The 13274-nt window shown below is 41.1% G+C and overlaps 1 protein-coding gene across 4 annotated transcripts in view; it reads right to left on the bottom strand.

The window, feature by feature from the left end:
• Window positions 1-13274, bottom strand: part of ect2 (epithelial cell transforming 2) — a 101494-nt gene that overhangs the window by 66295 nt on the left and 21925 nt on the right. For all 4 annotated transcript variants that reach the window (XM_050055016.1, XM_050055017.1, XM_050055014.1 and 1 more), the window contains 4 exons: window positions 9237-9419; window positions 7660-7749; window positions 5985-6092; window positions 3808-3881 (listed from right to left, as the gene is read on the bottom strand). In XM_050055016.1, the coding sequence (XP_049910973.1) occupies window positions 3808-3881; window positions 5985-6092; window positions 7660-7749; window positions 9237-9419 (455 nt within the window). The remainder of the gene's footprint in view (window positions 1-3807; window positions 3882-5984; window positions 6093-7659; window positions 7750-9236; window positions 9420-13274) is intronic.

The following is a 13274-nucleotide window of genomic DNA, read 5'->3' as shown; positions in this document are numbered from 1 at the left end:
ACATTTCCGAGAAGGCGTGTCCTTTTCAAAAATGCAAGAGGCGTTGCTTTGTTGCCGGCCGTTTTCGCCGGTGTGTTAAACACACTTTAGAAAGGAGTGTCCCCAGACTATCAGAAGGCGGAGATCTCTGATTGTCTGGTGGCGAGACTACTGGAACAGTACCTGCATCTTTTTAAACAGGTGTAATCAAGCCACTATTCAAGAAACATAAGCTGGACCCTGATGTAATCAATAATTACAGACCAATTACAAATCTCCCCTTTCTTTCAAAAATCCCAGAAAAAGCAGTAGCCCGACAACTCACTGATCACCTCTCATTCAATAATCTATACGACCCTCATCAATCCAGTTTCAAAAAATTCCATAGTACAGAAACCGCACTGACAAAAGTGGTCAATGATTTACTACTCGCCTCCGATTCCGACAGCTTCAGGACTGCTGCTACTAGACCTCAGCGCAGCGTTTGATACACTTGATCACCATATTCTACTTCACCGTCTAGAAAACTACATAGGACTCACCGACTCTGCTCTTGCCTGGTTCAAATCCTACCCTACCGACAGATCTCACTTTGTTTTTCATAGTAACTGCTCTTCAGAACGCAAAAGGTCAATTATGGTGTACCACAAGGGTCTGTGCTTGGTCCCATTCTCTTTGCTATTTACATGCGACCCCTCGGTTCATTAATTAATAAATACAAATTAGATTCACACTTCTACGCAGATGATACTCAGCTCTACATATCCATCAAGCCTGACACCTCATCAACTGATCGATCTAGAACAGTGCACACAAGAAATCAAACAATGGATGTCATCAAACTTCCTTCTCTTAAATACTGAAAAAACTGAAATGTTAATCCTAGGCCCAAAGCACATCAGAAACAAATTATGCAATCTCACCTTAAACTTAGCTGGTCATCATTTCACAAAGCCCCCGTGTTAGAAATCTCTGTATTTTATTCGATCCTAATCTCTCCTTTGAAGACCATATTAATAATATAACAAAAAAAGCATATTTTCACCTACGTAATATTGTCAAGATTCATCCCATTCTCTCCATGACTGATGCAGAAACACTGGTTCACGCTTCTGTCTCATCCCGATTAAATTATTGCAATACACTTTTCTCTGGCTTACCAAATTCAACCATTAGGAAACTACAGCTCGTTCAGAATACTGCTGCCAGGGGGAGTGCGCTCTGTTTTCATTTTGTTTTGTTTGTTTATTTTGTTCTACATAGTCATTTCACTTGTTTTTATATATTTTTGTAATTTGCCTATGTGTTTTTATGTACAGCCCATTGAGGCATTTTTTTTGTGATTTTGGGCTATAATAAATTTGAATTTGAAATCGCCAGCACCTGGTTCAGAGAGTAAAACATGTCACCTGTTTCTACAGCCAATCAGCTTGTAGTGCAGACTACTGATCAAGTCAAAATGACCACGTGTTTGCTTGCTGCGGCAGGTGCTCCATCCCTGCTGAGCCGTCTGTTTCTGTCCTCACTGTGTGCTGGTGTCAGACGATGGGTCACTGCTGCTGCTCGCTGTATGAGCTCATGCCCCCTCACACACTTGGGGCTCTAGTTTCCCGGCGCGGTGCAGGGAGCTAGTTTCGAGCAGCGCAACCCGAGGTGCGCTGAGATGGGTGTGGCGGCGCAGCAGGGGAAGGTGTCGACAGATCCAGCTTGGCGCAGTGACAGTTTCGTGCCAAAAGGCTTCGCCGAAGGTGCGCTAAAAGCTCGCCAGCTGAAACCAGGTCTACTGTCAGCACAGGGGGAGCGCAGCCGGTGTAAGCCGAAGTTTGGCTGACCGTCGGAAACCTCACAGGCAGGTTTCCAGAATATCAGGCACATTAATAATGCAATAAATACTGCCGAGGTGCCCCTGAGCAAGGCACCAAACCCCCCAACTGCTCAGAGCGCCTGTCATGGGCAGCCCACTCTAACATCTCTCCACTTTGTGCATGTATATGTCCAGTTTGTGCATGTGTGTATTGTTGAAATTGAATTTCCCCTCGGGGATTAATAAAGTATGTAAAATTAAAAAAAAAACATTAAATTAAAAAAATCAAAGGGGATTGGCACCGTTTGGCACGCGTAATAGAAACCCAACCTGATTTGATTAACACAGCTGCAAACTATTGAGTTCACACCGCTCTCAGCCAACCACAAACAGCCACAGCATCAGATAGGGAGTATATATTCAGCATCTGCCATCTTAGAAAAGTCAAAAGAAAAGAAACAGAGTGAGACTGCGAGAGAGAAAGAGAGAGCGCACGTGCGCATGAGAGAAACGCAACATTGATTTACAATTGTGGTGACCTCCTCCCAGGCTACCTTTGCATCATCAGCCCGTGGAGGTCTGCTCGCAGTTCCATATATTCTGACACTGCGAGCTTGGACCTCCCGGACCAAAACATCAGTTTCCTTCTGGGAGAAGTTTGGCCGTCTGACGCTGCTGCTCTCTTCTGCCATGGCGAATTGAGTAAACTCTCATTACGCCTTTGCGCGGCGCATTTAAGGGCGAGGAGAGGGGCTCATTTAATTGGTGTGATTTGTGTAAAACCCACTCCACGCCTTCTCTCCTCCCTCTTTCCGACTTGCGCAGGTAGGAGGGACAGAGGTGGGAGAGAGGAGTAGCTGCACCAGCGCGAGCGATGTGCCAAACTTGCAAAATCCAGTGCAGGTGCGCTGCGCCCCCACCTCGCCCTGCAAAACTAGAGCCCATAGTCTCATTGACTGATTAATTGGTGCTGGTTATTCATATAATTGTTATTTATTTATTGTGAATAAAGTCCATCTGATGCTTGTTACCTCCGCCAAGGAGGTTATGTTTTCGCCCGCGTTGGTCTGTTTGTCTGCAAAATAACTCGAAAAGTTCTGAACGGATTTTGATGAAATCTTCAGGAAAGGTTGATAATGGGACAAGGGACAGATGATACAAATTTGGTGGTGATCGGTTGAAGCGAAGTGGATAAAATAATAAAATGGCGGGAAATCCGAGCTGCTTGGCGGAGGTCTGCGCTCTCCGAGTGCTTTTCTAGTTTAGTTTCTGTTTTTCACCGTTTCAACACCACTACAAATGCAACTGTAGCCAGTATCTCACTATCACCATCCAAATTCATATTTTAAGAAGCTACAAATTATATTCAGCCACAATATAAGCCTGAAAAGCTGGAAATCAGAACAGAAGCTAGATAGTTGTTGCATAGAGCGGATACACTGTCTAATCTAGTTGCATTGGTGTGAACCGGCAGGTTTTTATAATGTTATAAAATGATCCATTGTGAGTCTCGTCTCATTGCAAATCTTTGATCTGAACTTGGCTTAAAGTGTGGTGCAGACAGTGTTTCAGATTTTCTGTCATGTTTTCTTGAACATGACATACACATTTAAGATACAACAGTGAATCCAGAGCATGGCTGGGGCTGACTTAAAATTTCACGTGTCCAGCAAGTGGTTACTTTACTTGTTAAGCACTGTGCCCATGTATAAATACAGCTAAAACACAAGTAACGGCTCCTGAGCAGTGCCAAAATGTTGCTGATCAATTTTACAGCGATGTCAGACAGTGGTGTTTTTTTTCTCACAAATATTTTTTCGCTGAGTACAGAAACACAGCAGAAAGGGACATAGAGCAGGCAACAGTCAAGAATAACTGTATTTCACTGTCAACCTGGACAAGAGAAGTCCTCGCACTGGTGGGCCAGGTAACTTTTCACATTCACAAAGTCATATATGCAGAGAAAATCTGTAATAAAGGAGAGCAGCTTTGAATTTTGCAAAGGCCTCTTTCATTAAACTTACACATCATCTCTTCTTTCCCAGGCCTTGTGAATCCACGATGGAGTGAGAATGGGAGTCCCCATGCACACTGCCAGCTGAAACATAAGGGCAAAAAAAGAAAGTAAAGAGAGAGGAAAGGAAAACAAAACACAAATGAGAAAATGTGCAACCAAGAGGTGAGAAAGACCAAGGGAGATGTAATAACTAGGGATGTAACGGTACATAAAACTCACGGTATGATAATATCACAATAGAGTCCACAATGCAAAATTGATCACAATATTAACAAAGAAAAATGATGAGGTGAAAAAATTAGTCTTATTAAATAATACATCTGATGAGATGTGCTTCCATTTTCTTGTTAGGTTTGAGCCTTATTTTACACAGTCTATGGTCTAAGTCCGTCTCTGTGAGTGAACTGTTTTAATAAAGTTAAAGTACTATGATAATAACGTTTAATGCAGTATTGTTATAACAAAGATAAATAAAGTACTGTTATAATAAAGTTTAAGTACTGTTATGATTAAGTAAAAAAAAAAAAGTGTTATAATGAAATAAATAAAAGCACAGCCACTGGTGCTTTAATTTTGAAGCATCTGGCTCATCTCGGGCCGGAAGTGTTTCTGTATGATTTTGCTGTGGACTTTAGCGTAAGCAGCAGAGAAGCTGGACTTGCTCGAACAGTCCGCTGGAAAACCGAAGATCAAGGACACGGTAACGCGGCCCTGCCACGGCAGCCACCCGTGGGCAAACAAATCAGTCTCCAGCGTGCCGCTGTCCAGCAACCTCGAATCTGTAGGGGAGGGGGGGCGGACACGTCTCGCGGCAGTATTTTGAATTTGAGTGCAGTAACCGTTTTGGCCACATTCTTACATACAGCGCCTTTAAGCTTCTAGTCAACAGTTCGCTGTTAGTAATTAGCAGAAAGTTAAACTGTAACCAAGGCATCATCAAAAGTGAGGATTTATTCACTGTGAGCTGGAAACAAACTAACAGCTCTCCAGTTTATATATTATTAATATCAGCAAGTTGCACTGGAGCTCCATGGTGGCAAAATGCAACTAAATGGTCGCAGTGTGGAGCCCTGCTGATCCAAAGCACATGCCTTGACTGCTCAAAGTATTGCCCAGGTGAGAGTGGTCTGGATGGGCGGAGGAGTGTGTTTGACGCATTATGTTTGTGAGTCTTTTTTTGTTCTTCTTTTTTTGTGTCTGTGAGAGGGAGAGAGGAGAACAAGCCGCAATATATCAAACATAATCAATATATTGCACCTTACATGTAATACCTTTGCAGATAACATCACACACCCACATCAGTATTGAGACATTTTAATCTATCGTTGCATCCCTAATAATATCAGAAAACAGGCATGACATTTATCTATGTACCACTTAAAAACTATATTAGACCTCCAAATTGTTCCACTGTCAGTGCTCACAGAACAATCTGCCTACCCTGTTTTCATTACTCCTGATCGACCTGTCACTCAGTAGTCTCGCCACCAGACAATCAGAACCCTCCGCCTTCTGATAGTCTGGGGACACTCCTTTCTAAAGTGTGTTTAACACACCGGAGAAAACGGCCGGCAACAAAGCAACGCCTCTTGCATTTTTGAAAAGGACACGCCCTCCCGGAAATGTGCGCTCCCCCTTTTCTCGTCCGCAAGGAAACAAACACACAGAGAGCTTGAAAATGGATGCCGAGAGATTTAACTCCGTTTTATCAAACGTGTGCTCAGTCCCCAAGATTGTGGAAATGAAGGACTTACAGCGACTTGAGCCATTTTGTACCACTACACGTGTTTCTAGTTGGACTATGTTTACGAGCACAAGAGTTCAGCGAGCCACCGAAGGACCGTCCTGCGGATTTACTATTGGTTCTGCAACGTAGGGAGTTTTTTTAAACTCTGAAATTGTATCCGCCCATCGAAACACAAAATCAGGGAGAAAGTCATCAGTCTTGGATTGGGAAAAGTACTTTTAGTTTTGTGCCGCACACCTGGAACATTTTACAACACTAATTAAAACTTACAATACAATTTTACCTGTTCGTCAATTTAAAACTTTACTCTCGACATCATTAGAAATGAGGGCACAACAATATTACCCAGTCCAACTGCACAGTAGTATTGATGTCAGAAAACACACAGTAAGATTAAAACAAAATCAGAGTAAACAAAAAAGCAAGCATATACGAACCCTGTATTTCTCTCCATGAGTGGAGTAGGCAATGAGATGAGTAACCTTGGTGCTGAAATCTTTCCGGATGGTCCCACCCATGTGATGAACCAGATTCACCAAGTTCTTCTACATGAAAGAAAAACAAAACAAAAAAAAAACAAAACAGCACAAGCTTAACACAAAGAGGGAAAATAAATAGCAAGGTGACATATGCCATACGTTTTTCTATTGCTATTAATCCAAGTAAAGAAAGAGTGTAAATAATTTACTTCATGTTCCCCACATCCTCTCCAACATCTAGTCTCTTCTCCAGGGCAAAACTTCCTTAGTTTGTCAGGCGTAATGAAATATCTCATGCTCACTTTCTATGCGAACTCCCTCCAGAATTTCGATTGTGAGGTTTTAACGTTTTCACCTAAAGAATGCTTCCAATCTTCTGCTGATATATCTTTTTTAAAATTCCTTCTCCCATTTCTCTTTTGCTTTATTACTATCCACAACTTTTTGCAGTGGAAACGGAAAAAGAGAGTACCGAACTGAAAAGTACTGCTCAGCTGAAATGGGGCTTTAGAAGGACTTAATGCACAAACACGCTATTTTTAAACATCCCACTGAGAGAGACTCTCACTCCAGCCTGTTCTATTTTGTTCTGAAAATGTCAGCATGCAACCCCGTTCTGTGGACGATAACCAAGGTGCAGACTGATAAAGGAGGAAATACAGTGAGTGCTGGACGGAGCAGTTAGTGACAACAACCCCGCCTACATCAAAGAGGACTGTCTGCGGTGGAAACACTCTGTGGAAAGGTACCATACCGAAAGTGTTTGGTGGAAATGGGGCTTTATTGGCCAACATACTTTTGCCACTTTATTAGGTACAACTACTTTGAACTTATAATATAATCCTTATACAACTCGTATAACAGACTTGGAGTAAAATTCTACTTTCATTAAGGTTTTAATTTTTAGGGTTTTTTTTATGTTTTTGAGGTGTTGATTCAACTTTACGGATATTTTGATGGCTCTTGTTTGCAGTACTGTTGAATTGTATTGCATTATATCCAGTGTTTCTAGTATTTAGTGTTCTCATTAAATAATAATTAAATAGAATCACAACTGTAGCTGCCAAAATGACAATTAAAAAATGTCTCTAAGAATTGAAAATGATAACCTTAAGGAAAGAGTTTTTATTGCCAGGCTGTTGTATTAGCCTAATTTTAGAGTAGGTGTTCCTAATAAACTGGCAACTGAGCAAATATATGCATACCAATATATCTGTAAAAATCAGCTGATCAGTACCGTAACGCAAACATGTGAGGCCCCCCCGCAGCTAACCCGAGTGAGCTGCTGCTGCTGCTTCACATTATGATCACCAAATCTGTGGTAGTGGTGCCATTCTTCAATAAAAAAACAGGTCTATATAACAAAAATGAACATGTTCGGCAAATGTCGGTCAGCCAATTGGTTTCAAATATTGCATGGAGGAATGGTGCAAGCAGAAATAGCCACAGCAAGATGTTAGATTAAAAGCTACAGACAACAGGATCTTGCTGCATTTTCCTATAAACAGAAGACCATGCCATGAAAAAACAGACACATGACATAGTAGGCCGTTCCCAGCATGGCTTAGCATGACTTTCAGCCTACCACGGAAACATCCTATTAGTAAGTGTCCCACTACGTTAATATACTCACCATTTCCTCTTTGTTCCTGAAGCCAGTGAAACACAGCGACAGGTTAAGCATTGTGGTGGAGTAGAGAGGACGACATGAAAACTGTAGAGGCTAGGAGGGCAAAAAGCAGAAATCAGCGCAATAAAGACATCAAATTACATTTAAACACTCTAAATGATATTTTTTCTGTTAACAGTATAATTAACAATTCAATGGCAGACCACTGAAAATACTACTGCAGCGTTTGACATGTATTAATTAACTCAACATGGATTCTATATAATTGTTTGAATACCAGAGCTGTTGCCTATGAGCTAAACATTCACTTCACTACCATAAGACGTCTTTCAATGTCGTTTCCGTAAATTTGGCAGTACATCCAGCCAGCCCCACAACTACAGAGCACATGTAGCTACACCAGCTCAGGACCTCCACATCCAGCATCTTCACCTGCAAGATCATCTGAGACCAGCCACCCGGACAGCAGATACAATAATTGGTTTGCACGACAGAAGAATTTCTGCACAAACTGTCAGAAACCGTCTCAGGGAAGCTAATCTGCATGCTTGTCGTCCTCACCGGGGCCTTGACCTGACAGCAGTTTGTCATGGTAACTGACTTGTGTGGTTGTGAGGTCGGTTGAATGCATTGCCCAATTCAGGGAAATGACAATAGAGACATCTTATGGTACTGAAATGAACATTCAGTTGGTGGACATTCCTGCAGTCAGCATACCAATGAAACGTTCCTTTAAAACTTGGGACATCTGTGGCATTGTGTTGTGTGATCAAACTGCACAATTTAGAGTAGCCTTTTATTGTGACTATCTATTGAGTGCATAAAAGAAAGTCTTAGATCTTTGCCTTATACCTGTAAAAATGGGAGCAAAAACAAAAGTGTGAAATTTTTGTTCAGTCTTAATATGACGAATAAATTAAACCAGTACGGTTAAAAAAAAAAAAAAAAAAAGGTTGAATAGTGACTCCAACACCTAATAGTTTTCAGGTCAGATAAATGTCTGACATGAGTGAAAAACTGCAAAATGGCCTCAGACCATTTCAGTTATTATCAAGAGATAGACATCTCTGCAATGCAGTCTAAACCTGTGTGTATGTGTATGTGTGCTTCGGCTGAAAAAACATGCAGAGCGCTTTGTCTTGTTGACAGACGCCACAGTCAAGGCATATTGTTCATGTTTGACATTAGCATCCTATGTGAAGTCTCTTTTAGACAGACGGCACAGCAGGCAGAAGCAGTTCCTGTTCACCATCCTGTTCAAAGCCATAATGTATTTTTTGCATCCTGCTTTTTGAAATCAAGGTTCATCTCTGGCCTGTCTCTGGTCGGTTCTCCCCACATTAAAATGGAAAACATTTCTCAGAGTGAGAATTTAATAGTAAAGCTGTAAATTCTTCATTTAAACTTCACCTTGATAAGGTTTAAGAAGCCCTGCTTTAGACTAAGGTAGGGTATACTGTTATTTGACATATACAAGTGAATTTAATTACTTTTTGATTACATCATGTCTGTGAATCTAGTCTGTGACATATTTCATATCCAACAAATTAAAATAAATATACTGTGAATCAATGACTTACTTCCTCCTTTGCAGCACAGTGCAGCACAACAGGAGGCCCAACGATACGGTTGTCACGTTTGTAGAGGTAGCTGTAGTCGGGAGAATCAAAGTCTGTGAGGACAAACACTGTCTCAAAATCAGTGTTATCTCCATCTCCAAACTCCTGGACATTGTCTGTCATTATGCACGGGATGCTGATGTCCTGAACAGAAAGAATCACAAGACAGTAATGGTGCAGTGTATGACCGACTGATAAAGGCACAATTAATGAGCAAATTACCAGAGAGTGTGAGTAAAAGCTTTGTAAGCCTTGTTAGTGAGGCTGTAGGATGTTGGTAATTTATTAGTTTATTTCAATATAGATTCACAGATTTACTTTGTAATGAGTAACAACCTAGAAAAAATGTGGAATAATATTGGCATTATTTACATACTTTTCTTTCTGTCAAAAAACCCCATAAAAATACAAAAACCAACAATGTTAGCCCATCTCTTAATACTTTCCAACCTCTCTGTACAGATCAAAAATATATATAGTTCATTTTGCCTTACAAAGTCACGTGGTGGTAAAACTCCAAAACAACCTTAACAGCACATACATTTGATTAAATCATGGCCTTATTAAGGTGTTGTGCTGGAAAATATAATTCCAATATGCATTCTCCAGCTCAGTTTTGGTCTCCACCAAGTTCTGCGAAAAATATTTGCTTTGGCTGGAAATGGTTCACTATGTTCACAAGCTAGTCACTAATTTTGTCTGTGCTGTTTGATCCTGGCAGGTTGTGTACAGTAGGTTAAAAAGAGTACTTTTTGTTTTTACTAAAAAAACGCTGCTGCATGATCGATATGAGCTGAGGCAAATCAGTGAACTTGAAGGCCATGAAGTCAAAACAATAAGCAAGAGATGCTGAGAAAATCTTTAATCAAAATCAGTGAGTGTATGACAAATATGCCTTTCTGAGTGTGTGTGGGGTACTTTTTAGTGTCATGTTCAACGTCACGGACAGGCCAGAAAGTTAGTAAACAGTAAGAGTATGGAGGCCAATGACAGTCTCGCTCACCAGTCCTTTCTCAAGAAAAGAAAGGTCTGGCTGGGCCGACTCCCACTTTAAGACTGGAGAAAAAAATGCTGCTTGTATTTCTTTCAACCAATCACAGTGGTTCTGGGCGGTGCCACAGCAACGGTGCGCTTGCAAAAATATTGCGGGGGGAAACAGGTTTTGGTGTAACACGCCCACAAAGATATCGCCTACAGGTCGCGAACCATGGCAGAAAAATGGCTACATCCCCGCAAGATCAAACACCGCAAAAGTTAGTAAAGCACGTGCTGAAAACGGTTGAAAACTGCTACACAACCGGAGGTGGTAGGGCGGGACTTCAGCGGGTGGCTCGTTCCGCCCAATGAGAGGCTGATCTATGCAGTGAACTTCCGGCCACTCAGACTAGGCCAATGAAAATGTGATGTGTTTAATCCCTTTTATTTATCTCTTGCTTATTCAGTCTCTCTTTCAAACTCGGTGCAGACTAATTTAGATCAATGTTTGAGCACTGCTTGGACGGAGATAGATGGTGTTTTGTCGTGGCGTGTCGTTGCATCTCGCTAGTTAAGGGGCTGAAATTGCCCAATCACCCAGTGTTTCCAACACAATTAGAGTGTACGTGTAGCTTCAGCTGACAGCAGTTGGGGACAAAAGCAGACTTTTGTTTTGTTGTTTTTAATGCCTGTGTGTACCTCTGTATCATTATTTGTCTGAATTTTTTTGTGGGCCCATAAACGCAGTGGAGGGGGAGCTCTCCATGGCTTCCTTTTTTCTCAGCAGCAGTTTGTGACTTGTGGGGTGGATAATGGATCTGTTGACCCCTTCAGAGCTTATCAGATCAGATTAATGGATGACAGGAGCAGCTGCTGCGAATGAATGCAAATTTTTAGATCCAGCAGAATTAACGATAAAGTTTCAATTTCAATGCACCTGATGTTCAGCTGCTCCGACGCTACCCGGAGTTTGCCCTACGCTACACCGGTGTGGTCCTATAAATGACCGAACTTATGTACATATATATTCCAATATTGCTCCTAGCAGTCCAGCTCTAAAAACAGAAAATCTATTTGTGGTGCCAGACATTTTAATCTTCAGGCAACTGCAAATAAACTCATGTGTGGGAAACCCAACATTACACAAGCATGGCTAGAGAGACATGGAAAGACCTGGTAAGGATATTTAGGGATTTTATGTCAAGCAGAGTAAAGAACTCAAAATGGCCTATGTCCAAATTCCATGTGAGATGAAAGCTTGATTTTATTTCTATTTTTATGTTGTTGCAGTAGCGTGGCACTCTTAACCTGTGACAAGAACACAGACTTTTACCTAAAGTATACTCAAGCTTAGACTGCAGCTAGTGAGAAGTTCAATGATCTTTTTACGAACAAGGCTGCCTCTTATAACAAATCGTACGCAGCACCAAATGCCTTGCAAATTGCAAAGCAGCAGAAAAAGAAATTGTACTTCCATGTGGGGTTGAGACCATATTCATTCCAATAAAGTAACTTTCATTATCATTGCACATTTTTGTTGATCTAATTTCAGACGACCTCTACAGGTTTGGGATATATATAAAGTTCTTATTAATATGACCAGTTCATTGTTGGTTTTGGTATTTTCTTTAGATCTATTGATGGTAAGAAAAATAAGGAATCAACAAAGTTTTGGGGCCTTGAAATCAGTTTTGAAACCGCACATTTGCCTTGTTTTAATAACAACCTGGTTCCTAACAGAAGTGCAAGCCAGTAAGTACACTGCATCACAAAAAGTAGTGATAAAATGAAGACTGATTGAAATGAGAAAGTTTGTTGCTAGTAAGCGGTTTAAAAAGGATTTCAATAATGATTTTCACTGTTACTTTGTGAAATATTGTCTACCTATCAAAGTACCAAGGTCAGGAGAGCTTTTAACACCACTGCAGACATTTTCAATCCATCAAGAAAAATAGATTTAGAAAAGCCTGCACTACACTATCACTCTTTCACATACAGTAGACACAATTTTTCTCTCTCTCTCTCTCTCTCTCTCTCTCTCTCTCATACAGAAACCATGCTCAGTGCTGCTTGAAAACAATCAATTCTGCCCTCTCAGATGAGATAATGTGTTACTCTGAATCAGAATAGAACTGTTAAAAATCAATGGCTTCGATTACAGAGAGCAAAATTTAAACCACAAACTAAGTGTCAGACTGCTTATGGGCAGAGCTGGCAGTGCCAGAGGGATGAAATTACTTGTGGTACCTGTAAACCTGCACATATAAACAAATTTTCTCCAAAACATTTGTTCCATTAGGTGACACAAGACAAAGTGAAGAGGCATCAGCGGAGCGTGACACACACACAGAGTCAGAATTACATTTATCATTCAATGTTAAGATCCATGTTGTTTTAGACGCTAATGTGGACAGTTTTAACATTTTGAGAAATACACTTTGCTTTCTTTCTGAAGGTGAGATGAGCAGATCAATACCAGCACGCTCTAGCTTAGCGTAAGACTAGAAGTAGCAGGAAATACCTAGCCTGGTCTGTCCAGTGTTCAAAATTACATCTACCAACAGTTCTGAAGCTCACTAGTGAACATGTTATGTCTTATTGTCTGTCGCCCTTGTTGTCGCAGTGTGTCCTGCAATGTTGGCCCTCATTAGCTTTTTTTGACCGATTTAGCATGTTGAGTTGGCGTCGGAGATGGCGGAACCCAACAGTGAATGAAATCACTCTGATTGGCAGTTCAGCTTTCGTGTCAGCTTGTACTTTGATGTCAGTCTGGTGGGCCTTAAGAGTCTACAGTAGGGATGCACCGAAATGAAAATTTGTGGCCGAAGCCGAATAATATTAAACGCTTGGCCGAATACCGAATATTGTTGTTTAGTTTTTCATTAGTTTTTGCAGATGAACCCCCTCCAGATTAGTGTTGTCACAGTACCAATATTGGGACCCACTGTACGATACCAGTGAAAATATCATGGTTCTGAGTAGTATCACGATACCACAGCGAAAATGAGGCAGATGTGCCTTTTG

Source organism: Epinephelus moara, chromosome 10 (genome assembly GCF_006386435.1).
Source record: "Epinephelus moara isolate mb chromosome 10, YSFRI_EMoa_1.0, whole genome shotgun sequence".
Lineage (NCBI taxonomy): Eukaryota > Metazoa > Chordata > Actinopteri > Perciformes > Serranidae > Epinephelus > Epinephelus moara.
This window is presented reverse-complemented; position numbering and strand designations above follow the sequence as displayed.